The sequence below is a fragment of the Lithobates pipiens genome, unplaced genomic scaffold (assembly GCF_037356315.1).
Source record: "Lithobates pipiens isolate NorthernLeopardFrog02 unplaced genomic scaffold, aLitPip1_a1.2 Scaffold_8, whole genome shotgun sequence".
Classification (NCBI taxonomy): Eukaryota; Metazoa; Chordata; class Amphibia; order Anura; family Ranidae; genus Lithobates; species Lithobates pipiens.
In genome coordinates this window covers 650849819-650876839 of record NW_027507903.1, presented here as the reverse complement: position 1 = coordinate 650876839, position 27021 = coordinate 650849819, and the positions used below count along the sequence as shown (strand labels likewise).

At 45.6% G+C, this 27021-nt stretch overlaps 1 protein-coding gene across 5 annotated transcripts in view; it reads right to left on the bottom strand.

Annotated features, from left to right (window-relative positions):
* Window positions 1-27021, bottom strand: part of LOC143961707 (CD209 antigen-like protein C) — a 321050-nt gene that overhangs the window by 125877 nt on the left and 168152 nt on the right. For 3 of the 5 annotated variants that reach the window (XM_077471028.1, XM_077471032.1, XM_077471029.1), the window contains 2 exons: window positions 4200-4241; window positions 3924-3974 (listed from right to left, as the gene is read on the bottom strand). In XM_077471028.1, the coding sequence (XP_077327154.1) occupies window positions 3924-3974; window positions 4200-4241 (93 nt within the window). Of the gene's footprint in view, window positions 1-3923; window positions 3975-4199; window positions 4242-9102; window positions 9145-27021 lie in introns of all 5 variants that reach the window. The other 2 variants (XM_077471030.1, XM_077471031.1) reach the window with 1 other exon arrangement.

Sequence of the window (27021 nt, the reverse complement as noted above, 5' to 3'; positions counted from 1 at the left end):
CAGGATCTCCTTCCACTACCTCCTCCTCCACAGAATTATGTATGCAGGATCTCCTTCCTCTACCTCCTCCTCTACAGAATTATGTATGCAGGATCTCCTTCCTCTACCTCCTCCTCTACAGAATTATGTATGCAGGATCTCCTTCCTCTACCTCCTCCTCCACAGAATTATGTATGGAGGATCTCCTTCCACTACCTCCTCCTCTACAGAATTATGTATGCAGGATCTCCTTCAACTACCTCCTCCTCCACAGAATTATGTATGCAGGATCTCCTTCCACTACCTCCTCCTCCACAGAATTATGTATGCAGGATCTCCTTCCTCTACCTCCTCCTTTACAGAATTATGTATGCAGGATCTCCTTCCACTACCTCCTCCTCCACAGAATTATGTATGCAGGATCTCCTTCCACTACCTCCTCCTCCACAGAATTATGTATGCAGGATCTCCTTCCACTACCTCCTCCTCCACAGAATTATGTATGGAGGATCTCCTTCCACTACCTCCTCCTCCACAGAATTATGTATGCAGGATCTCCTTCCACTACCTTCTCCTCCTCCACAGAATTATGTATGCAGGATCTCCTTCCACTACCTCCTCCTCCACAGAATTATGTATGCAGGATCTCCTTCCACTACCTCCTCCTCCTCCACAGAATTATGTATGCAGGATCTCCTTCCACTACCTCCTCCTCCACAGAATTATGTATGCAGGATCTCATTCCACTACCTCCTCCACAGAATTATGTATGCAGGGTCTCCTTCTGCTACCTCCTCCACAGAATTATGTATGCAAGATCTCCTTCCACTACCTCCTCCTCCACAGAATTATGTATGGAGGATCTCCTTCCACTACCTCCTCCTCCACAGAATTATGTATGGATGATCTCCTTCCACTACCTCCTCCTCTACAGAATTATGTATGCAGGATCTCCTTCCACTACCTCCTCCTCCACAGAATTATGTATGCAGGATCTCCTTCCACTACCTCCTCCTCCACAGAATTATGTATGGAGGATCTCCTTCCCCTACCTCCTCCTCCACAGAATTATGTATGCAGGTTCTCCTTCCACTACCTCCTCCTCCACAAAATTATGTATGTAGGATCTCCTTCCACTACCTCCTCCTCCACAGAATTATGTATGTAGGATCTCCTTCCACTACCTCCTCCTCCACAGAATTATGTATGCAAGATCTCCTTCCACTACCTCCTCCTCCACAGAATTATGTATGGAGGATCTCCTTCCACTACCTCCTCCTTCACGGAATTATGTATGCAGGATCTACTTCCACTACCTCCCCCTCCACAGAATTATGTATGCAGGATCTCCTTCCACTACCTCCCCCTCCACAGAATTATGTATGGAGGATCTCCTTCCACTACCTGCTCCTCCACAGAATTATGTATACAAGATCTCCTTCCACTATCTCATCCTCCACAGAATTATGTATGCAGGATCTCCTTCCACTATCTCATCCTCCACAGAATTATGTATGCAGGATCTCCTTCCACTACCTCCCCCTCCACAGAATTATGTATGCAGGATCTCCTTCCACTACCTCCTCCTCCACAGAATTATGTATGCAGGATCTCCTTCCACTATCTCATCCTCCAGAGAATTATGAATGCACTTTCCATTAGATCATTTCTGTGTATTCATGAGAACGAATTACAAAATTAAATTGAAAACAATCACAGAACATTAAATACTTACTATTAGCATTCAGTTGTGTAATTATTTCTTCAATAATTTTATCTGAGTGTTATCTTACCGTGTGATGATGTGCAATCATGAGTTATTGCATACAACATCGATTGAGACTTCATTAAACTTTGAATGGGCATAGTCAATGTGTAAGGTGGCCACCTCTATCAATCATGCCATGGAATAAAAGGTCCAAGTTTAATAATATCTTTGGATTCCAGTGGCAGAACTACTGGGGTCGCAAAGGTCCACTTGTGACCAGGCCCTGGCATTCCACCACCATGGAGGGCCACAGGACCAAATAGTGTTCGGGGCCAAAACCGGCATGAAATGACATTTGCAGAAAGGAGGGTGGTAGGCCAGCACATGGCCATACTCTGCACACAACATCTGATGAGATGGAAATCTAAACTGTCCACAGAGCCACACTCCAGACACCAGCCTGGACAGGACATCTCCTCCTCAGATCTCTGTCACCAGGAGCTCCACCCCCCACCAAGCCAATTTCTCTATTGCCATTGCCATTTTATTGAAGTCTGCTCATATACACAGAGCTGAGTTAGTCTTTCGTCAATATGGTGCCCAAAGCAACAAATATGGGATAAATGTTACTTGTTTTTCAGCATCTCACCAAACAGGGCGCTAGAGATGATAAACTACATGGAATGGGCAGGTGATATGAAGAGGGGGAGTGGGAGCACCAAGAGGAGAAGAGAAGAGGTGATGGATCAAAGCCAAGGTCTGTCTGACTGAGTCCGCCCTACATCTGAGCAATGGAAGAGGTGAGGTCAGTGTGACATTTCCAACCAGGCCACACAGAGTCTATGGGGGGTCACTGTGGTCACCAGAGTCCCACCTTCACATCATCCCCTTTACATCAAACTCTACGGGATTCCCTTCTACAGTGCATGGGGGAACTCTGCAGATCCTGATGTAAAGGAGAACTCTGATGTAAAAAGCAATGTTGCAGACATAAGGGGAATCTCCTATGTGTTTGATATAACTGTGAACAGTTAAGTAACTTGATGTTCTCAGTCTGAGGACCTCCCTTCCTTTAGAGCAGTGAAAACATTAAATGTTTCTATTAAATTTAACATTGAATAACAGGTAACAGTAAGTATTAGCAGGTGAAGGAACCTACCTGTTCTATTGTAATGGGCACCCTGGAGCACAGTTTGGGCAACTAAGATCTGTTTTGCTATCCCTACAGCTTCATCAGTGCCACCTTAACCAACAGAGAGGAGTGCAATGCATGGAGAGGAAAAAATACAACTCCAGTATTTGTTTACTGAATGCTCTGGACTTTACTCAGGATGAACAAAGGTCCATGGTGGGACCCCACAAATAAAGATTCATAATGGGACCCTGTATATAAAGGTTCATGGTTGGACCCCATAAATAAAGGTTGACGGTGGGACCCTAAATAAGGTCAATGGTGGAACCCCCATAAATAAAGGTCCATAGAGGGATGTCTGAAATAAAGGTTGATGGTGGGACCCTAAATATTGGTCCAGGTTGGGATACCATAAATAAAGGTTCTTGGTGGGACTCCATAAAAAAGGTCCATGGTGGGACCCCATAAATAAAGATTCATGGAGGAAGACCATAAATAAAAGTCCTTGGTTGGACCTCATAAATGGTTCATGGTGGGACACCAAAAAATAAAAGTCCATGGATGGACCCCATAAATTAAAATCCTTGGTTGGACCTCAAAAATAAAGGTTAATGGTGTCACCCCTTAAATAATGGTCCATGGATGGACCCCATAAATAAAGGTCCATTGCGGGACCCCTTGCTACCTGATTTTAGAGCACACATAGCATTATCTCTGCATTAGGCCAGGGAGTGAGAAGGAGATTGGAGCTATCTACTTTCTGGGCTTCTGTTTCATAATTTATTTCAGGTACTATAGAGCTGTGAATTTACACTGTGCTTTACATTTATGCATACATTATACATTCACATCAGTCCCTGTCCTCAAGGAGCTTACAATCTATGGTCCCTAACTCACATTCATACACATACTAGGGCCAATTTAGACAAAACCCTATTAAGCTACCAGCATTCTTTTGGAGTGTGTGAGGAAAATGAAGTACCCAAAAGGAAACCCAGGCAGGTAGTGCCGTGGTTGGGTCTCAAACCATTGACCCTAGTTACTACGTGGAAGTGCTAATCACTCAGCCACTCTGCTTCCCAATAAGGAATGCCGAATGTTTACCTTTATTTATAATCAGTTTTAACTCGTTCAGATCATCCGTCATGTTGGTAACTGGAAAGAGAAAACACAAAGCTGAAGAGGCTGAACATTCTAACAACATTTCTCATCACTTCCTGTCACAATGGTCACCAGGACATATAGAGGGTGAAACTCCTCAATTGGGGACACAGACCACAAATAAATAAACTCACAGAGATTCTAATCCTTCTGCTTTCTATCCAAAAAAAAAAAATGCTTTTAGCATTTCATACACTTTAATAGATTTCCTATAATTACCTGATTTCTGCAGATCAGACACATCCTTTGTCAATCCAGAATCTAAAAAATATATATATATATACACACAATAAAAAAAGTAAATATAAATCAGAAACATTGGACAACAAGACTCTCCACAGACAGGAAGGGTGATCAGACTATGAAGAAAACATGTGACTGCTCAGAACGACAGTCGTTCAGAACACGACCCACGTTAAAACTTTACAATTGATTCAGAAAGTGACATTAGAAGGGTGAGTAACTTCCCTAACGATTTCAGTTGTGTATGTACAGTATATTTAAGCTTGAGCTATTGAGCTCTGTACAGAATACATTTTGTTTCCAAGAAAATAGAGAGCTTAGAAAAACATGGAGAGAGAGAGAGAGAGAGAGGGAGAGGGAGGGAGAGGGAGAGGGAGAGAGGGAGAGGGAGAGGGAGAGGGAGAGAGGGAGAGGGAGAGGGAGAGGGAGAGAGAGAGAGAGATGTAATACTGGCTACAAGGCCTGCCTTGTGTATCTACACTTGGCACTAATTTATCAAGGGTATTAGCACTAGACATGTGCATTCGTTTTCGTCTGAATTTCAGGTATTTTCGTTTTCGTTTTGACAAACGATAACGAAAGTGCCGAATCCAAAAAACAAAAGATCCAACATAAATAAATGCTTTATTTTCGTTTTCGTTGTTACAGCAATTCAATATAGAATAGGAGATTCGACATGACTGACAATAACAATCTGTGTCTATTGATCCTGTGGTCGAATGTGCCTAACCTTACCTCTATTAAAAAAAAAGTGTGGGGTTCCCCCAAATTCAATTACCAGGCCCTTCAGGTCTGGTATGGATATTAAGGGGAACCCCGCGTCAAATAAAAAAAAATTGACGTGGGGGTCCCCCTAAAAATCCATACCAGACCCTTTATCCGAGCACGCAACCTGGCAGGCTGCAGAAAAAGAGGGGGGGGGACGAGAGAGCGCCACCTCCTCCTGAACCGTACCAGGCCACATGCCCTCAACATTGGGAGGATGCTTTGGGTCCCCCCAAAGCACCATGTCCCCATGTTGATGGGGACAAGGGCCTCATCCCCACAACCCTGGCCAATGGTTGTGGGGGTCTGCGAGCAGGGGGCTTATTAGAATCTGCAAGCCCCCTTTAACAAGGGTACCCCCCAGATCCCAGCCCCCCCCCCTGTGTGAATTGGTAATGGGGTAAAAAAGTACCCCTACCATTTTACAAAGAAAGTGTAAAAAAATAGTTAAATAACGCAAACACACTTTTGAAAAAATCCTTTATTAAAAATAAAAAAAAATAAAAAAAGATTCCAGCGGTGGTAATCCACTCTTGCTATCCAGCGACGGATGATCATCTCTCCGGGGTCCAGCGATGGCTGATCTGATCCATCTTCTGTCTCCACAGAGGAGACACTGCGGGATCCTGGTGGGCTGACGTTTGTTATATGCACAGGGCGGGACCACCCATCACCTAACCCTGCCCCCCGACGCGATTGGGGAAGCTGGGCTTCCCCAATGACATATGGGTGACCCCGCCCCCCTCTGATGTAACGCAGGTTTCCATTACATCAGAGGGGGCGGGGTCACCCACACGCTTCCCCAATCGTGCCAGAGGGGGCGGGGTCAGGTGACGGGTGGCTCCGCCCTCCGCATAAAACAAACGTCAGGCCGCCGTGATCCCGCAGTGTCTCCCCCGTGGAGACAGAAGATGGATGGATGTGCTGCGCTGGATCAGATCAGCCATCGCTGGACCCGGAGAGATGATCATCCATCGCTGGATAGCAAGAGTGGATTACCACCGCTGGAATCTTTTTTTATTTTTTTTTATTTTTAATAAAGGAATTTTTCAAAAGTGTGTTTGTCTTATTTAACTTTTTTTACACTTTCTTTGTGAAATGGTAGGGGCACTTTTGTACCCCATTACCATTTCAAACAGGGGGGCCGGGATCTGGGGGTCCCCTTGTTAAAGGGGGCTTCCAGATTCTGATAAGCCCCCCGCCCGCAGACCCCCACAACCACCGGCCAGGGTTGTGGGGATGAGGCCCTTGTCCCCATCAACATGGGGATATGGTGCTTTGGGGGGACCAATGTTGAGGGCATGTGGCCTGGTATGGTTCAGGTGGGGGGGCGCTCTCTTGACCCCCTCTTTCCTGCGGCCTGCCAGGTTGCGCGCTCGGATAAAGGGTCTGGTATGGATTTTTAGGGGGACCCCACGTCAATTTTTTTTTTAAATTTGTCGCGGTGTTCCCCTTAATATCCATAACAGACCTGAAGGGCATGGTAATTGAATTTGGGGGAACCCCACGCTTTTTTTTTATTATTATTTTTTTTTTTTTTTTATCAATGACTTTCAATGAGTGTTCTCTTTATTACGGGGAGCCGACAAATCATTACAGCGCGAGTGATTTTAAAGGACTTTTTTTCCTGCAGAAATGACACTTTGTGCAGGGACAGTTCTAAGCACGGGAAACATGCGCCCCTTCACAGGCATACTATAGACACCCCCCAGCTACGAAATTTAAAGGAATATTACACTTTTATTGTTTCACTTTAATCATTATTAAAATCACTGCTCCCGAAAAAACGGCCGTTTTTAAAACTTTTTTTTGCATTGATACATGTCCCCTGGGGCAGGACCCGGGTCCCCAAACACTTTTTTAGGACAGTAACTTGCATATTAGCCTTTAAAATTAACACTTTCGAGATTTTGAACGTTGGAGTCCCATAGACTTTAATAGAGTTCTAAAGTTTACACGAAGTTTGCTATATACTAGCTCCGTTGAATCTTCTTTATACATTCGACAGACATCATAAGCCTTCAAAGACAGATTCGACCGTAATTCATGTGGATTTTCAGACGAATGCAATTTTTGAACGAAAAACGAAATAAATAAAAATGAATTTTAGGAGTAACTAAATAAATTTATTTTTCGGACGAAAATGAAATTCCAAAACAAAAAATTTCACTCTGCACATGTCTAATTGGCACTGCAAATCGCTACGGAGGAAGACAGCCAGCTGGGCTGGCGAATATTGAACGTCCATAACGGAACCACAAGATTTTGAGGCTTATTTTTCTCCACTTGGAGGTAAGGGCTCTGGGAGCATTATGTGACTATTTAGTCAAGAAGATTAATCCCCCCCTGGCGGTATTCCCGAGTCTGGTTCGGGGTGGAGATTTTGTACCAAAAGCCTTACAGGACCGCATCACTGAATGCAGGGGGAGTTTACTTACCTTCTCCCCTGGATCCAGCGATGTCCCCCCCGCTGTACGAGTGAGCCATCCTCCGCTCAATGTATCACAGAGCCGAGCTCTGTGCCCTGTGAGCGTTGTGACGCACGGGGACGGAGAACGGCGCCAAATTCAAAAAGTGAAACTCAGACATTACATACAGTATAATGTAATTGCTGTATGCAGGGCAGGACTTAGGGTGGTGGGGGCCCCTGGGCTTGAGTCACTTTCGGGCCCTACCTTCTATACATTATCGTATTTATCGGCGTATAACTCGCGCCGGTGTATAACACGCACCCCAAGTTTAGGAGGGAATTTTAAGGAAAAAAACTTACATTTAAATGCCCATCAATGCAGCCTGGCAGTGTCATTTGCAGCCTTGTCAGTGTAGCCTTGTCATTTACACCCTTGCCCCAGTGTCATTTGCAGCCTTGTCATTGCAGTCTTGAAGTTTAAAAATGGCGCCGCCGAGATACAGAGTCCTGTGTATCTCGTTGGCTCTTGGGTCCTCTCATCGGCTCTCGGGTCCTCTCGCAGTCCCGAGAGGAGCCGAGAGTAGTGTACTCGGCTCGGCTCACAGTCGCGCCCAGTCCCTGTGTTATGTCCATCATAGGTCGAGACTGGGTGTGACTGTGAGCGGAGCGGAGCTGAGCCGAGTACACTTGGCTATGTCTCTAGGCGGGGCCCCCTATTGGGCGGGGCCCATGGGCTTGAGCCCAGTCAAGCCCAATGGTAAGTCCTGCCCTGGCTGTATGTAATTATTTCACACCCCCTTTGTCCCTAGTGTTCTGTCCAGTGTCCTGCATGCAGTTTTATATTATAAAAACTGTTCGTTATGCCTGGAAACTGGAGTTTGTCCATAGCAACCAAAACTGTCCCTTTACATCAAAAATGATTTTAGACCAAATAGAAAACAGCGATAATAAATTAGAATCACTCGCAGAATTGAGCGATAGCGATTTGTGGGGAGATCTGTCATCAAATACTGAAAAGTAATGACAGTGACAATTCTGCAACTGAACAAATTTCTGTGTTTTTGATTTGATTCCATTATTGAATAATTTTATTATTGTTATATTATTATTTGGTACAATTATTTATTATATTATAATTTATGATTTCATTTTTCAAACTTTATTATACCCGGGATGTCTGCTAGACTCTGGTTTGGACAGATTTAAGTGAGTTATTCCTAAAAATTACAGGACTACAATATAAAACACGAAATTTTCATGCAAAATAATTGTACCGCTTTCAGCACCTAAAATCCGAAATAATCGTACCGCCAGGGAGGATAATATCAATTTCACAACACAACTCTTTAGAAGATTCACCAGGATTATGGACACTCATGATTATTGTCACTAATCTATCACTTTGATGGACTCTTTTGATGTATACACATTTTATTTTGGATTTCAGCTCTTGTGTTTACTTTTTCACACTATTTGGGATTATATTTCTGTAACATTAATGTGTTAGAAGTCTGCGCAGATCACTTTCGTCATTATATATTGTAGGGTAACATGCAGGGGCATTTATAGGTAGGAAAAGAAAATGGCAAACGCCCCCTGGGAGCAGCAGAGAAAATGTCCAGTGTGCATGAGGCCTTACTAAACTTCACTGCTGTTTATTCATAAAGAAATAATTACAGAAGCAACTCAGAATTTTATACTCGCCTTCATTCTTCAGATGTGTCATTTCTTCTTTTATACTTTTATCTGAAAAGGAAACAGAAAACCGTATGAAGTGAGTTTTCTCGATATTTAGTACTCACATGTGCAAATGTTGTTTAAAAACTTTAAAGCGGAGGTCCACCCTAAAATGGACCTTCCGCTCATCAGATTCCTCCCCCCCTCCGGCGCCACAATTGGCACCTTTCAGGGGGGAGGGGGGTGCAGTTACCTGGATAATCCAGGTAACTGCACCCACTTCCGGGCTAGCTCTCTGCGGAAAGGGGCGTACATTACGCCCCTTTCCGCAAGTGCCCGCCCCCTTCCGCAAGTGCCCCGCTGCCTGCTGGGAAACACACAGATCCCAGAGGCAACGGGGACTGTCCTCATTGCGCAGCGCGGCTCGCGCATGCGCAGTAGGGAACCGGGAAATGAAGCCGAAAGGCTCCATTTCCTGATTCCCATACCCAAGATGGCGGCGGCAGCACTCGAGTGTCGATCTAGAGATCGGCTTCGGGTGCCGACATCGCGGGCGCGCTGGACAGGTAAGTGTCACTATTTTAAAAGTCAGCAGCTGCAGTATTTGTAGCTGCTGACTTTTAAAAAAAAAAAAAAACGCGGAGTCCCCGCGGACTCCCGCTTTAAGGCATATTCAGCCGATCGGATGGAAGTCGCCTGGCTGTTTTTGATCCTTACTATGGGTTTTGTAAATCCTAGACGATGTGCATTTCACTACCAATTGAAAAAAAAATCAGACAATATTTTCATTATTTGGAGATTTGGATGTATAGAATCTTCCGAATCACAATAGTTACGCATTTCAAAGAATCCGAAAATAAATTATAACAAAACAAATTATCCGAATTTGTTTCTGAAAATTAATCAGAATTCCAAATGGAAACATGTTGCAATAAATACAGTAAAAGGGAAATAATATGAGGGTTTGTTTTTAGGCTGCAGTGCTGAATAGAATAGAATAAAATAAAACTGAATAGGAGAGATTAGAATAATAAAAAAAAAAGTAGAACAGAATAGAAAATAAAAGATTAGAAAGAAGCAGAATAGACTAGAAAACTAAAGAGAAGAATAGAATAGACCAACTAATAGAATAGACTACAAAATAGTAAATATTAAAATAGTAAATAGTAATACTAAAAAGAATAGAATATCATAGAATGGAATGGGATAAAATATTTTGACTAATGACTGATCCCCTAGGAACAGCTGACATCATAACCCAAAACCAGTCCTGGGACAAGGTCGTCTAGAGCAATGGTCATCAACCCCATCCTCAGGGCCCACTAACAGGCCAGGCTTTATGTATTACCTTGGGGGAGATGCAGACTAGAATACTGCAATCACTAAGCAGCAAATGATATCACCTGTGATGTATTTCAGTTATCTTGCAAACCTGGCCTGTTAGTGGGTCCTGAGGGCAGGAGTTGATGACCACTAGTGCACAGGGCACAGAAGAATGGTTTAGAACAAATGAATACAATAGACTATGAAATAAAAGGATAGAATATCATAGAATATCATAGAATAGAATATTTTGACTGATGACTGATGCCCCAAGGAACAGTTGAGATCATAACCAAAAACCAGTGCTGGGACAAGGTCATCTAGCAAAGATGCCAAATGGCGCCTTCCCACTAAAATGTATGAGCATTATGTGTCAGCAAAAAGTCCTCTCCCAAATCCCCCAAAAATTAGAGCACCTTTCTTCACACTTATCCCTTAAGTATAAATTCCCAACGTTCTCCCCACCAAAATAATTCCTGCTCTTCCAGTACAGGTCCGCCTTCCCAGCTCAAATCCTCTACTTCCCCAACCCCTCCCCAGCAAAATCCCTCTACCCCCCAGAGCATAAATCCCCTCCCAGCACAAAGGCCCCCAAATCCCCTCTCCTAGCACTAATCCTCTCTACCCAAATTACCCCTCCTAGAACAAATCCCTTCAATCATCCTTACCAACATAACCCCCCCCCCCCCAACAGAAATCTGCATTTCTAGTACAAATACCACCCTTCAATTCAGCCATTCTAGCACAACACCCCAAAATCCCTACTGCGCCAAGAGCAGACGCCCCTCCTGCCCACCCCTTGTCCCGGCCCTGTCCAGAAGCACAATGATGCTGCCCCCCATCGCTACTCTCATCACAAATGACAGTTTCCTGGTTAGTTGCTGAATGCAAGCCAACTGGTCAGAGATGATGGAAAAATATAGTCATGACCATATTTTGTCATCCGGGAACCCCCGTTGACTTGTTTCCAATGGTATAATACAAAATTTCAATGTTTCAGAAAACATAGAACGTGCAATAGTAATAAAAGTGCAGCTCAAATAAATGGAATGCTTATAAAAAAAAAAAAACAAGAAAAAATTTAAATGGACATCCATCTTCCATATCACCGTTAGAGTTGGGCGAACAGTTCACTCCAAGCATAAGTTGGGCTCGAGAGCTGTCTTTTCAACCATTCAACGTACATTCGAATTTGCAGAGCACTCGGTGGGATGTTCGCCTGCTGAGCGTCCCACAATGCACTGCGCAATACACAGTTCATTCTAAGACCCTAATTCCATGAAGCAATGCACCAGACCGCTAGTCGGGTTCAAGGCTTTGCCAATCAGGGCACAGAGCAAAGTCAGAGTCATGATTGGACAAGGTCATGGTGACTTTGCCCAAAAATGGCTCAGTGCTCATAGCCCCACCCCACATTGTAAAAGGTTCCTTCCCACGGGATCCTTTTGCAATGTGTTGTTGGAGTGGCGATCAATAGAGAAGGGCTCAGTTAGCGACTAGAGAGTTAGTGTGTTATTGTGACTCAGAGTGCAGAGTGTCAGTGTAGTGTAGGTGTAGTCTGACTATAGTGTGAGAACAGTCTAGTGTTAATGTACTGTGAGTATAGTGTAGTGTCAGTGTTACATAGTAGGTGAGGTGAAAAAAGACACAAGTCCATCAAGTCCAACATATGTGTGTGATTACATGTCAGTATTACATTGTATATCCCTGTATGTTGGGGTCCTTCAGGTGCTTATCTAATAGTTTCTTGAAACTATCAATGCTCCCCCGCTGAGACCACCGCCTGTGGAAGGGAATTCCACATCCTTGCCACTCTTACAGTAAAGAACCCTCTATGTAGTTTAAGGTTAAACACCTTTCTTCTATTTTAATGAGTGGCCACGAGTATTCTTAAACTGCCTTCTGCGAAAAAGTTTTACCCCTATTGTGGGGTCACCAGTCCGGTATTTGTATATTGAAATCATATCCCCTCTCAAGCGTCTCTTCTCCAGAGAGAATAAGTTCAGTGCTCGCAACCTTTCCTCATAACTAATATCCTCCAGACCCTTTATTAGCTTTGTTGCCCTTCTTTGTACTCTCTGCATTTCCAGTACATCCTTCCTGAGGACTGGTGCCCAGAACTGGACAGCATATTCCAGGTGTGGCCGGACCAGAATCTTGTAGAGCGGGAGAATTATTGTTTTATCTCTGGAGTTGATCCCCTTTTTAATGCCAATATTCTGTTTGCTTTGTTAGAAGCAGCTTGGCATTGCATGCCATTGCTGAGCCTATCATCTACTAGGACCCCCAGGTCCTTTTCCATCCTAGATTCCCCCAGAGGTTCTCCCCCCAGTGTGTAGATTGCATTCATGGAAGGATGTTGACCCACTCCACCTCATCTTTGGCCATCAGACAACGTACCATCTTCTCTAGAGTCTGATTAGTCCTTTCTGTTTGGCCATTTGTCTCAGAATGATATGCTGAAGAATATGATAATTTAATCCCCAGCTGAGAGCAAAGGGCCTTCCAAAACTGGGCTATAAACTGAGAGCCACGGTCAGAGACAATATTAATTGGTGCCCCATGGAGCCTGAAAATATGCTTAATGAATAAAGATGCCAGTTCTTTAGCAGATGGAAGCTTCGGAAGCGGAACAAAGTGGGCCATCTTACTGAACCTACCACCACCCAGATCGTGGAACATCCCTGGGACTGAGGCAAGTCAGTGATAAAGTCCATAGATAAATGGGTACAGGGACAGGTATGTATTGGTAGAGGACGTAGGAGACCGGGGGGCTTAGAGGTACTGCTCTTGCTTCTGGTGCAAACTTCACAGGCCTGGACGAAGGCTAACACATCCTGCCTAATCGATGGCCACCAGAGGTTGCAAGAGATAATCTCAAAAGTTTGTCTAAACCCCGGATGTGCTGCAAGTTTTGATGCATATACTTGCTGCAATACCTGCAAACAAAGCCAGGGGCACAAAGAGCATACCAGAGGGAATGGAGGGAGGGGCTTCAGCCTGTGCTGGTAACAAGGCCTCAGAGATATCAGTCTGGGTAAAAGCCAAAATCCTATCCTCAGAGATAATGGGTTCTGGAGGAAGCGGAGGAGGAGACTCTGATAAAAAGCTGCGAGACAAGGCATTGGCCTTAATGTTTTTTGGTCCTGGTAAATAAGAAATTGTGAAGTCAAATCTGGAGAAGAACAATGACCACCTGGCTTGACGTGAGTTCAGTCTTTTAGCAGAACGGATTTATTCAAGGTTTTTGTGGTCAGTCAGAACTATGAATGGATAGTGAGCTCCCTCCAGCCAATAAAAACCTGAAAACAGGGGTATCTGGTGCTACCTCTGATTAGAAAAAAGTTATGGGGGGGTGTGGCAGGAAGCGGTGGGGAGAGGACGCATCTTAGCTGAGCTCTGCCGGCCGAGATAAAATCTATAACCATCCGGCGCTATTAGGCTGGATTCTGGCCAGTGGATAACTCAGCTCACTCCCCATGAGTCCCTGGAGTGCCTTACACCTTATCTTGGAGCCCTAGACCATCCGTGGGTCCCGCAATCGGGGCCGAGGCCTGCATTACTCCTCGGGCGCTGGCCGCCATCTTGCGGCCTACAAGGACGCTGGAGCCTCCGTGCTCAAGTTCCACGAGCCGTGCGGATAGCGGCAAACTACACATACTCATCGAGGGTCAGAGGCGCCCACCCAAGGACTGGGGCAGGGATTTGGCAACGGGGACCAGCACCAACAGGCCGCACGCTGCTGAGGAAGATACACTGGAAGCTGAGGTAGGCGGTGGCCATCTTGGTACACCCAGTCCACCATAATAGGCCCCTCACACTCCCAAAGGCAGATCCTGCCCCCCCCCCCCCCCAGTACTGTATACCACCCAAGGATCAATACCCTGATCAGGATCATCATCTTAGGACCATAGCACCATCAACAGCATCCACAAACCATGTGCTACTTCAAATACTCAGCTGAAGTTCTGCACAGACTAAGGAACATCAACACCACATTGCCATCTTCCATACAAAAAATACTTCAAAGAGAACAACTATTAAAAACCGGACGACAACCAGCTCCCAACCACAGGAAGACATCTACTCGACCACTACAATTAGATTGCGCCTTGATTAACGCCAGGTCTGCAGTCAAACATAGACTGGAAGTACACGACTTCATCATCGAGAACAATGTAGACTGCCTCTTCATCACCGAAAGCTGGTTAACCTCTGACTGCAACACCATCCTCACCGAATTGGTGCCGGAAAACTACAGGATCCTAACCGAACACCGGATAGGGAAAAAAGGAGGAGGCCTAGCAGTGATCTTTAAAGGTCACCTGGATCTCACTAAACCATCATCTCAGAACCCAGTTCCTTTTATGGAAACCCTGACGCTACATCTTCAACCAACACCCCATGACACCACTCATATTCTACTGTGCTACAGACCACTGGGACCAAAGTCCAATCTTCTTTCACCCCTCACGGAATCCTTTGCAATGCACACCCTAAAATTCAAAAATTTCCTGGCACTCGGAGATTTCAACCTTTGGGCAAATGAGCCTAAAGACCCCATCGCGACTGCCTGCATCAATCAACTAGAAGAACTGGGTCTACAGCAACTGATAAAGACTCCCACGCATGGGTCAGGACACACCCTGGACCTCATTTTCAAACAGAACATCGACGTCAACATACTCGACAACATAACTCTGCCATGGACGGATCACCACACCATCAAATTCAAAATCACTACCAACATCACCAACGCAAAACGGAAACCTGTAACAACGCACTGGACCAGATCGCATAAAAAACTGTACTCCGCAGCCTTCAAAACCACTCTGTCCAAAAATATATCTACAATAACCTTAAACCACTCTACGGAGGAAACACTCAACTCCCTGAACAAGGCATTACTGCAATCAGCAGACTCGGTAGCACCAAAATGCAGGGCACTCATCAGGAAGAAAAATGCTGGATGGTTTAATAGCTCCCTCTCCGTACTAAAGCAAGAACGCAGAAGAGCGGAAAGAACATGGAGAAGAAATCCCACCAAGGAAAACCTATTTAACTACAAAGGTCTCACAGAGAATTATCGGAAAGCAATCTTCAAAGCCAAAAAGGACCACTTCTCATATACAATCTCAATGGCCGCAAACCAACCACGGGAACTGTTTAAACTGGTTAATCAATCAATGAATCCGGTGTGCCTAGAACCCCCAGAAAGCGAATCCCAGGATTACTGTGACAAACTGTCGGATTTTTTCATCGATAAAGTCAAAACCATCAGGGAAACAATTTGTCAGAAGAAAACATCCAACCTCAGCCAGCAAATACATAAAGAGGATGTCTGCACCAACATACCGCAACCGCCAAAATTTTCACTATCCCCAATTACCGTAGACACCGCAAAAAACATCATTAATAAACTGCGTGACAGTACCTCACCTATTGACATCATCCCCACAAAACTACTGAAAGAATGCTCCGACATCGTGGCTCCAACCATAACCCACCTCATAAACCGATCATTCCATGAAGGGATTGTTCCCAGCATCCTCAAACAAGGCATCGTCAAACCTCTACTCAAGAAACCAAACCTGGACCCTCAGGATCCAAACAACCGTAGGCCGATTACAAGCCTCAACACCATTTTTAAGATCATGGAGAAAGCTGTAGTACATCAGCTACAACTTCACCTGGATACTCACAAACTCCTGGACCCGCTGCAATCAGGCTTCCGCCCGGGTCATGGAACAGAAACCGCTCTCCTCAAGATTTGGGATGACGCCCTCGAAGCAGCAGATGACGGAGAGCCGTGTCTCCTTGTACTGCTAGACCTAAGTGCAGCGTTTGATACAGTAGATCACAATACTCTACTCGTCCGCCTCACAGAAGTAGCCGGAGTCCAAGACATAGATCTCCAATGGTTCGCGTCCTTCCTAGGAAATCGGTCACAGACAGTGAAACTAGGAAAATTCCTCTCCGAAACTCGGGCAGTCACCTGCGGAGTCCCTCAAGGCTCTCCGTTGTCACCCGTTCTCTTCAACATTTACATTCGCCCACTCCTTCAAATCATCAGATGCTCAGATCTCTGCTTCCACTCTTACGCTGACGACATGCAACTTTATTTCCGGATCAATGGAAAAAAAGATCACCAACAACAACTTGAAAACTGCCTCAAATCAATAGAGGACTGGATGACCACCAACTCCCTCCAGCTGAACCAATCAAAGACAGAGCTTCTTATCTTACACTCAAATCATAAGCCCGCAACCAAAACCTCCTGGTCTCCACCAACCGACTCCACCAGCAGACTATCTCACCAAAGACCAAAGCAAAGAGTCTCGGAGTTATTTTAGACGCCCAAATGTCAATGGATGCGCAAATAGGATCTGCAGTCAGTCGATCTCACCATCTGCTGCGCATGCTTCGCAGACTCATCCCTTTTATCCCAAAGAATGACAAAGCAGTGGTAGTTGGAACAAACATTAATTCACGACTGGACTACGCAAACTCGCTTTACATAGGATTACCACAATATCAACTTGCGCGATTACAACTGATCCAAAACACGGCGGCAAGGCTGATAACAGGAAAAAAACCCTGGGAATCCATTTCTCCTTCACTGAGGAGCTTACATTGGCTAACTGTAAAAAATCGGATTACGTTCAAGACCCTTTGCCTCACCCACAAGTGCGTGCATAGAGAAGCTCCGCAATACCTAATGGAGAAAATAAATCATTACACACCAAACCGCAGTCTTCGATCAGCCAACAAAAACCTCCTCCTCGTGCCCAAAGACCGGTATAAATCCAAGGGTGATCGGAGATTCGCTGTCCAAGGGCCTCGGCTATGGAATGCTCTACCAATCAACATCCGCCTGGAAGAAAATCACCTGGCTTTTAGGAAAAAACTCAAGACCTTCCTCTTTTAGCAGATGATCAAAGCTCGCCACAGTGCCTAGAGGCGATTCAGTTCGCATTGTGCGCTATACAAGTATTTCATTCATTCATTCATTCATTCAACTAAATTACAGAGGCCCTGGAGGGCCCAGGGATGGACATATAAATTGACTGGGGGTGCATGCGCGGTCGCAGGGACAATGGCAGCATAATTTCCTAGCACCGTACTGTCGGAACATTTCACTTGGTGGATAAGGCATATCCCGCTAACAATCACTGTCACATCTACCCCAACCACTGCGGGCGCTATTGGGTAACCGACGGGTATGTATAATACGCCCCGGAACTGTCCCCACAACAGATCACAACAGAAATCCTCTCCGGTCCGGGGGAAGGCGAAAGGGAAGGGCAGGATGGCACCCAAACCGCCGGAACCTGATGATACCACACAGCACTCAGACGATAGCCTGTCACAGTTTCCCTCTAACCTAGCAAGCCCTGTGGACACTAACTCTGAAGCTTTGCTACAGAAAATCCTCACCATAGTAAGGGATGAGATCACTGCAGCCTCTCGCAAACTGTCTGCTGAGCTGGCAAATATAAATCTCCAGGACAAACTTGAGGACTCATAAAATAGGGCTCGCGGCCTCCCGGAGACCATTACAGACCTCCAGGGAACAGCTACAGTGTTCTTCCAGGAGCTTGCACCTGATATACCTACAGAACGCCTAGAATTCGACCGTATCCATAGGTCCCTCGCTCCCAAGCCAACTGAGGGCCCCCCCAGAGATGTGATCATAAAATTTCACTTCCACAGAACCAAGGAATGGCTTCTTCAAGCGGCCAGAGAATTACCAGACATTGCATTTCAGGGAAACTCCCTCCAACTTTTTGCAGATCTTTCCCCGGTCACTAACGCTAAAAGGCAGAATATGAAGCCCTATCTGCAAATCCTGCAAGCCAGAAACATCCGCTATAGGTGGGGGTTCCCCTTTAAACTCTCCTTTTATCACCTGGGACGTCAGTTTCATGCCTCATCTTTGCCAGATTTTAATTTTCAATTTCCTCGTTTTTGAATTTTTTCCTCGCCCCCTATTGTCCAGATCTCCGCATACTGAGGTATTGGGCAGACCATCCCCCCTTCCCTCTTTTTTCCCCCTTGTGTTTTTTTTTTTGAGTGTGTACATACAGTATGGACTTGGCCCCTGCTTGCTATTGGCCTGATGGGGTGAGGCCTTGCGCCCCCCGCGGTTAATAGGTACACCCGTTTTTAGGTTCAACTCAGATGACGCTGGGTTCATGTTGTTTATTCCTGAGCTGAGGTTCACCACAAACACTAATCTGTTTTTAAAGAGGAAGAAAAAAAGAATTTTTTTTTTGTTCACTCGTTTTTTAAAGGTTTACACCTATATGCCATTGTTGACATGTTCTTTAATATTCATGATTATTGTTTATGTTATGTAGTGGTTTCCGACGGACCACTGCACCCTCATGATGCGGTACTTGACCCGGGCTAACGTTCGAATCAACACCCGACCAAGTAGTGGGATGTTAAACCCATGACCCATAGCAATCTTACTGTTAAAAAGTTATTTGTTCACAGCATTGCATGATTCTACTACCTTTTCTGACATGACACTTTATTTCTCTTTTCCTTCCCCTCTTCACTGCTTGTACCCCTTCCTTTCTCCTTTGGGTTCGCAGGGTGTGCACTCTAGTTCCAGGTTAACGACCACCCATTGATATCCCAATGACAATAAACTGGTTGTCCCTGAATGTGCAGGGCATGAACTCTCCCCATAAGAGGTTGAAGGTTTTTAAATATCTGCGCAACAAGTTGACTCACATCCTAGGTACTTTGATGCTCAGTTCCCTCAGGTATTTTTGGCAAATGCTTCAACTAAGCAAAGGGGGGTTTTCATGGCTTTTCGCAAATCAGTTCCATTTAGTTGCGCTAAACAGATCGCAGACCCTGATGGAAGGTACCTACTGCTCCAAGGCACCATTTATGACACGGAGGTTACCATACTGACGTACTATGCCCCGAATGTGAATCCAGGGCCCTTCTTGACCCATGTTTGTGCCCTGCTTATGTCCCACTGCAAGGGCACCCTCCTTCTTGCGGGTGACTCTAATCTCATATTAAACCCCAAACTAGATAAGCACCGGCCCGAGAGAAACAGTCAGTCTTCAGGGGCCAAAAAGTTCACGTCCTCTTTGCAAACACATGACCTAGTTGACCTGTGGAGGGAGTGTCATCCTCAGGGCAGGGACTACACCCATTACTCTCACCCCCATCAGGTCCACTCAAGGATAGACCATATGTTTATGCTCAGGCGTCACCTTCCGTTAGTGGTTTCGGCCTCAATCTTGGCTGTCCCTTGGTCGGATCACGATCCAGTGCTAGTCGTCTGCCACTCTATCCTAGATAGACCCAGATTTTCTCCCTGGGTGATGAATGATTCACTTCTTTCCCACGCAGGGGTGACAGAAGAAATTATTAGGGCTTCGGAGGACTACTTTCGTGACAATTTGGGCTCGGTGCAGTCTCCGGTGGTCCTCTGGGAAGCTTATAAAGCAGTGTTACGGGGTCGGATAATTGGTCTGGCTTTGGCCTGTAAGAGAGCTAGGGAGACACTATCTGAGACGTTTAAGCAACCTCCCACCCCGGGCAACTGTAAGTTGCTGGAACTAGCCAGATCGGAGCTCGATCTGTGCCTCACTGAGGGTGCTGAGCGTGTTCTACGCTGGTCCCGTCAGAGATGGTATATGAGAGCAAATAAGCCGAATCGTGTGTTAGCCAACAGACTCCGAACCTTTGCCCCTAAATTAAACCCAATCACCCTACAAGATCGAAACAATGTTCTATCAGGGAACCCGAAACATGTCCTGGAGGAATTTGGGTTTCGCCTTGCGAAGCTGTACGCGGAGCCGGAGGGGAGTGCTGCTCAGAGTACGGCGGACTTCCTTAAGAGCCTTTCGCTCCCATCCTTAATGGGGGCTCCCGTAACCCTCATGGATAGGGATATTCAGCTCTCCGAAGTTTTACAAGCAATAAAAGAACTTAAGGTGGGAAAACGTCCTGGACCTGACGGGTACACCGCGCTTTATTATAGGAAGTTGGCATCGGTAGTAGCTCCCCACCTGGTAGCAATGTACAATTCGGTAAAAAAAACGGCTATCCTCTCACCCCAGATCTTCTGACAGCAAATGTGGTCATGATACCTAAGCCGGACTGTGACCACTCATCTTGGGCCAATTTCAGGCCTATCTCGCTCATCAATGTAGATATGAAACTCCTGACAAAAATTTTGGCGACTCGTCTAAACTCTTTTCTCCCTCGTTTGATAAAAAAAGACCAGGTTGGCTTCGTGCCACAAAGACAGGCGGGCGATGCAATTCAACGTATAGTACAACTCCAACATATAGCCCACGCTCGCTCTCTGGAATCCATGCTTCTATCCCTCGATATAAATAAGGCCTTTGACTCCTTATCTTGGCCCTACCTCATGTCTGTCCTACGGCACTATGGATTCGGGACCTCTTTCATGACTTGGATGTCAGCCCTATATGATTCCCCCCGAGCAAAAATGAAATATTACGGATTTGAATCCCCCATTTTTGACATCCGCAGACGAACCCGCCAGGGGTATCCGCTGTTGCCCCTTCTTTTTGTGTTGGCATTAGAACCCCTGGCGGAAGCAATAAGAGCTCATCCGGATATCAGGGGCATTGAAATAGCAGGTTGTCCCCATAAGATTTCTTTATTTGCAGATGACATTCTACTTTCTGTCACCTCTCCTAGAACTTCCCTGCCAAACCTACACACACTGTTACAGACCTTTGCATCTCTCTCAGGACTCCAGATTAACTCATCAAAGTCGAAGGCACTGTCGACTAACCTCTCTATGGAGTTGCTGGGGGACTTGCAGTCGGCCTTTCCTTACCAGTGGGTCTCCTCATTGCCTTATTTGGGAATCCGTCTCACATCTACGTATCAGGCTTTATATCAGGCGAATTATCCACCATTGTTCAAAAAATTAACGGATATGTTGTCAGGGTGGTCCTCCTTACCTCTTTCATGGTTCGGGAGAATAACAGCCATCAGAATGGCATATCTCCCGAAGCTACTATACTATTTTCGGGTTCTTCCTATCCCAATTCCTTCACATGTCCTCAATACCCATCAGCGTAGGATCCTGCAATTCATCTGGGGATCGTCTCGCCCCCGCATTAATAAACAAATCATGTTCGCCAAAAGAAGTAATGGGGGCCTCTCAGTCCCGAATATAAGAGACTACTACGTAGCAGCTACCATTGCTCCGCTCTCCCACCTCCACGAGACGTATAAGCTCCCACTATGGGCTACTATTGATCTGCTTGAGATTGACCCTGTCCCAATCTCTTCATTACCATGGCTCCCACCTATGCACCGCCCTACAATTACAGGGCCTTGTATGAATCACACGTTACGAGTTTGGGACTCGGTGAAGTACTCTGCAGGTGTCACGTACCTTTAAGCAGAGCCCGGAGTGCAGGGAGTGGCCTCTCGTAGACCCCTGACTCGAGAGACCCTGGTAGTGATGACAGGGGCTCAGGAGCACAGAGGGGCACAAGTGCCTGACTGGATAGCAGGTGGTAGAGGCAGCAGACCGTTGAAGGAGGAGGTGTATTGTAGTCCGGTGTTAGAATGTAGGCAAGGTGAGGTAAGGTTCAGCAGACAGCAGAAGGATTCCTGTAGTCCAGCAATGGCATACAAGTGATTGCAGGAGATGACAAACAACGGAGGGGTATTGTAGTCCAACAACAGATGCAGGTGCAATGGAATAAGCGGAAGTGGAAGAGTCCAGTAGTCTGTAACCAGAGGTAGAAGGCTACAGACGTAAAAGGAGTACAGCCAAATATTGCGGAGGACTGGGAGGTGTCCTGTAGTTCAACAGCAAGCAACTTACAGTTGACGGATGGTGTAACAGTCCAGGTCAGGCACAGGCGGGCAGATCAGGTACAGAAACGGAATCCAGAAGAGTAGTCGGGTACAAAGCCAAAGTCGGGGGGCAGGCAGCAAACAGCAGAGTCGGGAACAAGCCGGGTTCGATACGGATCAGGATACGGGTACAGGTACAGGTTCAGGTTCAGATGCGGATCACCAGGAAACACAGGAACGCTGTTGATCAGGCAGCAAGGCAGTGAGGCATGGATCCAGTTTAAATAGCGATATTAGCGCCAATTTGCGTCAAACGGCCGCGCGCGCACCGCTGATCGCGGTAACGCTCCTGAAACTGGGCAAGAGATCTTCTGCGACTTTCGCCGCTCGGACGTCCGTGAGGAGGATCTTCCTGACAGCAGGGCTGGCTTCTCCCCGTCTTCCGTTGATGTGGTTCCTTCGTTGCCCACTTTTTCCCCCGGGCCTTGATAACCCAGCACAATTCAAGTGGTGGACCATGAATGGATTCAGGGACGTACACTCCTTGCTTAATCCCACTAGGATCTTATCATTTGAAGTTTTACGCTCGTCGAATGACATACCTTTACGAGAACATTTCAGGTATCTACAGATCCGTCATTTCCTCCAGAGTCTCATTAAATCTCAAGACGCCCCATACAGGTTGACACCGTTTGAGAGCATCTGCAGATCCAGGCCCCACTCTCCTGGTCTGATATCTCTGATATACTCAGCTCTGATCTCTAAGAGGAGACCTCCAGTGCGGTCCTATCATTTGCAGTGGGAGAGAGAGTTGGGGAAGAAGCTTGATCCGGAAGATTGGCAGGCAATGACCCTAGCTATATCCAACTGCTCACGCAACGTAGTAATTTTGGAAAATGCATATAAGGTATTGTACCGGTGGTATTATACCCCGATGTGCCTGGCTCGCTTTGTCCCAACCTGTTCCCCTCTCTGCTTCAGGGAACGTGCCCAGGAGGGCACTGTGGCCCATATTTGGTGGACGTGTCCAGACTATGGGTCAGGGTGTATGTATTGCTTCGTAGTCTACTTCGAGTAAATCTAAAAAGAGATCGATTCGAGGCACTTCTTGGCAAACCAATCACTGAGCTACTACGCCCAGAATGACAGTTGGCGCAACATCTCTTTACTGCGACTAAGTTGACAATAGCCAGAGCATGGAGAACCCCAGCCCTGAGTTTTGAGGCAGTCAAGAGCCGACTGAATGATGTTATGGTCAATGAAAAATTGTCTTCTGTTCTTTTTGACACTCATGCCAAATTCCTACGGGTCTGGCAACCCTGGATCGCATACCATTATTCTCCTAGATTCGATGTTGCTATATTGTCACTGTAAGGACCGGTTGGGCACACCCTGTGAACCCATTCTCTTCAATCTTTCCCCCCTCTCATCCCCGACTCCTCTTCCTTCTCTTTTTTGACCCTCACTACTTCTCCCCTGCTTTTCATTTTACGAACTCTTCTAATCAACTCTTGACTCTTAGAACATCTTCTTCCTTCCTTTCTCTTTTCGTCTTACCAATTTACTGCAGATGATTACTATGGGCTTTCTATGTGTTGTACGACACGCTTCTGTTGCAGTCATGTGAAAACCCGGGTTCGCCCAGACACAGGAAATGTTGGCATTACCTAGGCAACAGCCTGCTTTAATTTACACTATAATGTGGAACACCTGTACTGTAATCTGAATGTAAGCCTATTGTATTGGAACGTAAATTTGTTAATTAATAATAAAAACTTTTGTAAAAGAAAAAAGTTATGGAGAATACATTTTTTTGTTTAAACCCTAAAGATACCAGCGATCTCATAAAGTGTACTCTATATATTTAAATAACTATCTCAAATATCTTGTTTCCTTGTTTTCGCACTCAGCGGGTCTGGGATTACTGAACTTTGTTTTTGATAGAGGTTAATATTTCCATAAGTGTGGAAACAAGATATTTGAGATAGTTATTTGAGATATAGGGTACACTTTATGAGATTGCTGGTATCTTTAGGGTTTACACAAAAAAATTTATTCTGGCCTTTTATTACTCCATAACTTTTTTCTAATCAGAGGTAGCGCCAGATACCCCTGGTTTCAGGTTTTTATTATTGTGAAAACCCCGTTTGGGGATTTCTTTGTTGGGGGGCTGCAACCTATTTATGCTTATTTTTATATTTATTTTTATTTTATTAAAAAAAAAAAAAAAAAAAACTCCTACTCTCTCCTCTACCTGTAATATATTAGTGCGGTTTCTTTAACATCTATAATCCCTCCAGCCAATGTCTCCATTCCTCCAAAGCTAGCTTTATGGCTAAAAGTTCTTTGTTGCCTATATCATAATTGCGCTCCGCTGGGGAATATTTACGGGACAAGAAGGCACAGGGGTAAGATGGCAGCATTTACAGGATCCTTTTGTGACAAAAGCGCCCCCACCCCTACTTCAGATGCATCTACCTCTACTATAAAAGTTAGCTCAGGAACAGGATGGTGTAGAATTGGTGCAGAGGTAAAGGCTTTCTTTAACTGAGTGAAGGCTGCCTGGGCTTCAGTAGTCCATTTAAATGTAGTCGGAGTCTTCCTGGTGAGAGAGGCGATGGGATGTGCAATGGTGGCAAAGTTCTTAATGAATTTTCGATAGAAATTTGCAAAGCCCAGGAAGCGTTGAACTGCCTTCAGGTCTGAAGATGGTGCCCAGTCTAAAATGGCTTGAATCTTGGCTGGGACCATGGAGAGGCCTGTGTCAGAAATTAGGTATCCCAGGAAAGGTACTTGTTTAACATGGAAAATACGTTTTTCAGGCTTTACAAAAAGGGAGTGAGTCTTTAGTCGGGTCAATACCGAACAGACATGCTTTTAATGTGTTTCAAGATTGGGAAAGTATATCAAAATATCGTCTAAGTATACAAGCATGAAGCAACCCAACATGTCACGGAAAATGTCATTCATAAAGTTCTGAAAGACGGCAGGTGCATTCCTGAGGCCAAAAGGCATGACAAGACATTCGTAATGACCATCCTTGGTGTTAAAGGCCGTCTTCCATTCATCGCCTGCATGGATTCGCACCAGATTATAGGCTCCCCTTAAGTCCAGTTTGGAGAAGATTTTGGCTCCCTGGATTTGAGAGAACAACTCTGTGATGAGAGGGAGAGGATACCGATTGGGAACAGTTATTTTATTTAGACCTCTGTAATCAACACAAAGTCTCAGTCCCCCATCCTTCTTCGGGACAAAGAAGCATCCTGCTCCTGCAGGAGAAGTGGAGGGACGGATGAAACCCTTAGCTAGGTTTTCCTGGATGTATTCTTGCAAAGCAAGATTCTCTGGTTCAGACAGTGGGAAGACTCTCCCTCGAGGAGGTGTAGTGTCAGGCAAGAGGTCAATGGGACAATCATAACTGCAATGAGGAGGTAAAGTGTCAGCAATCCCTTTAGAAAACACATCCTGAAAGTCCTTATACCAAAGAGGAATCTGTCCAAGTACCAATTCGAACAGGGTGCTGGATGCAGTTCTTTTTACACTGGTTGGACCAAGCCAGAATATTTCCTGTTGGCCAGTCAATTACAGGATTGTGCTTCTGAAGCCAAGGAAGGCCTAGGAACAAAGGAGTGGATGGAGAGTCAATGACAAGACATGAAATCTTCTCCCAATGCAAAGCCCCCAATTGTAACTGGAAAGGGTTGGTGGATTGGAGCACTAGGTCTTGTGAGAGAGGCCAATTATTCAAGGAGATCAGGCGGACTTGACAATCTAGAGCATGAGTTTCCAGGGACAAAGAGGTAATCAGAGTCTTATCAATAAAATTCTCAGCTGCTCCAGAATCCACCAAGGCCAGCAGTTCATGAACCCCTGTCCCAAAGTGAATGACAGTGGGTAAAAGTATACGATTGTCCCCCTGGGGAGATGAGAGTAGACCTAAGGTGACCTCCCCGCAACCACCTAGGTCCTGGAGTTTCCCGGACATGTAGGGCACGAACGGAGCATATGACCCTTGAGGCCACAGTATAAGCAGAGTCCCATATTATGCCGGCCTTTGTGTTCCTGGGCAGATAACCGGGTGGAGCCTAACGGCATAGGTTCTTCCTCAGATTTGGCACTGGAGATGGAATAATGAGGTGGCAAGGAGGGTATATAGTTTGCCACAGCCATTGTTTGTTCTCGCCTTCTCTCTCGCTGGCGGCGGTCAATTCTAATGGCTAGACACATAGCCTCCTCCAGTGAGGCTGGGTAGGAGAAGTTGACCAGAGCATCCTTAATTGCATCTGAAAGGCCAATTCTAAATTGGCTGCGGAGAGCTGCATCATTCCAGCCAGATTCCGGGGCCCACCTGCGAAACTCTGAGCAATACATTTCAGCTGTGGTAGTTCCTTGTTTTAAGTTACGCAGGGTCGATTCTGCAGTAGCAGCACGATCTGGATCATCATATAGCAACCCAAGGGCTTCAAAGAAGGCATCTACTGTTAGCAGGGCTGGATGGTTTGGTTCCAGGTTAAAGGCCCAAGCCTTGGTCACCCTGTAGTAGAGAGATAATGATTTGAACCCTCTGAGTTTCAGGACCAGACGAGGATGGCCTCAACTTGAAATATAATTTGCAGCTGTTTTTAAAGTTGCAAAACCCTTTATGTTCACCAGAAAACCGGTCGGGCAAAGGAATTTTTGGTTCAGATGGAGTTTTTGTAGCGGTGGTAGTAGAAGGAGATTGCACCTTGGTGAGCTCTGTGGCCATTTTCTGAACTTGATGGGATAAACGGCAAAGTTCTTGTGCAAACAGCTGAGCCTGTT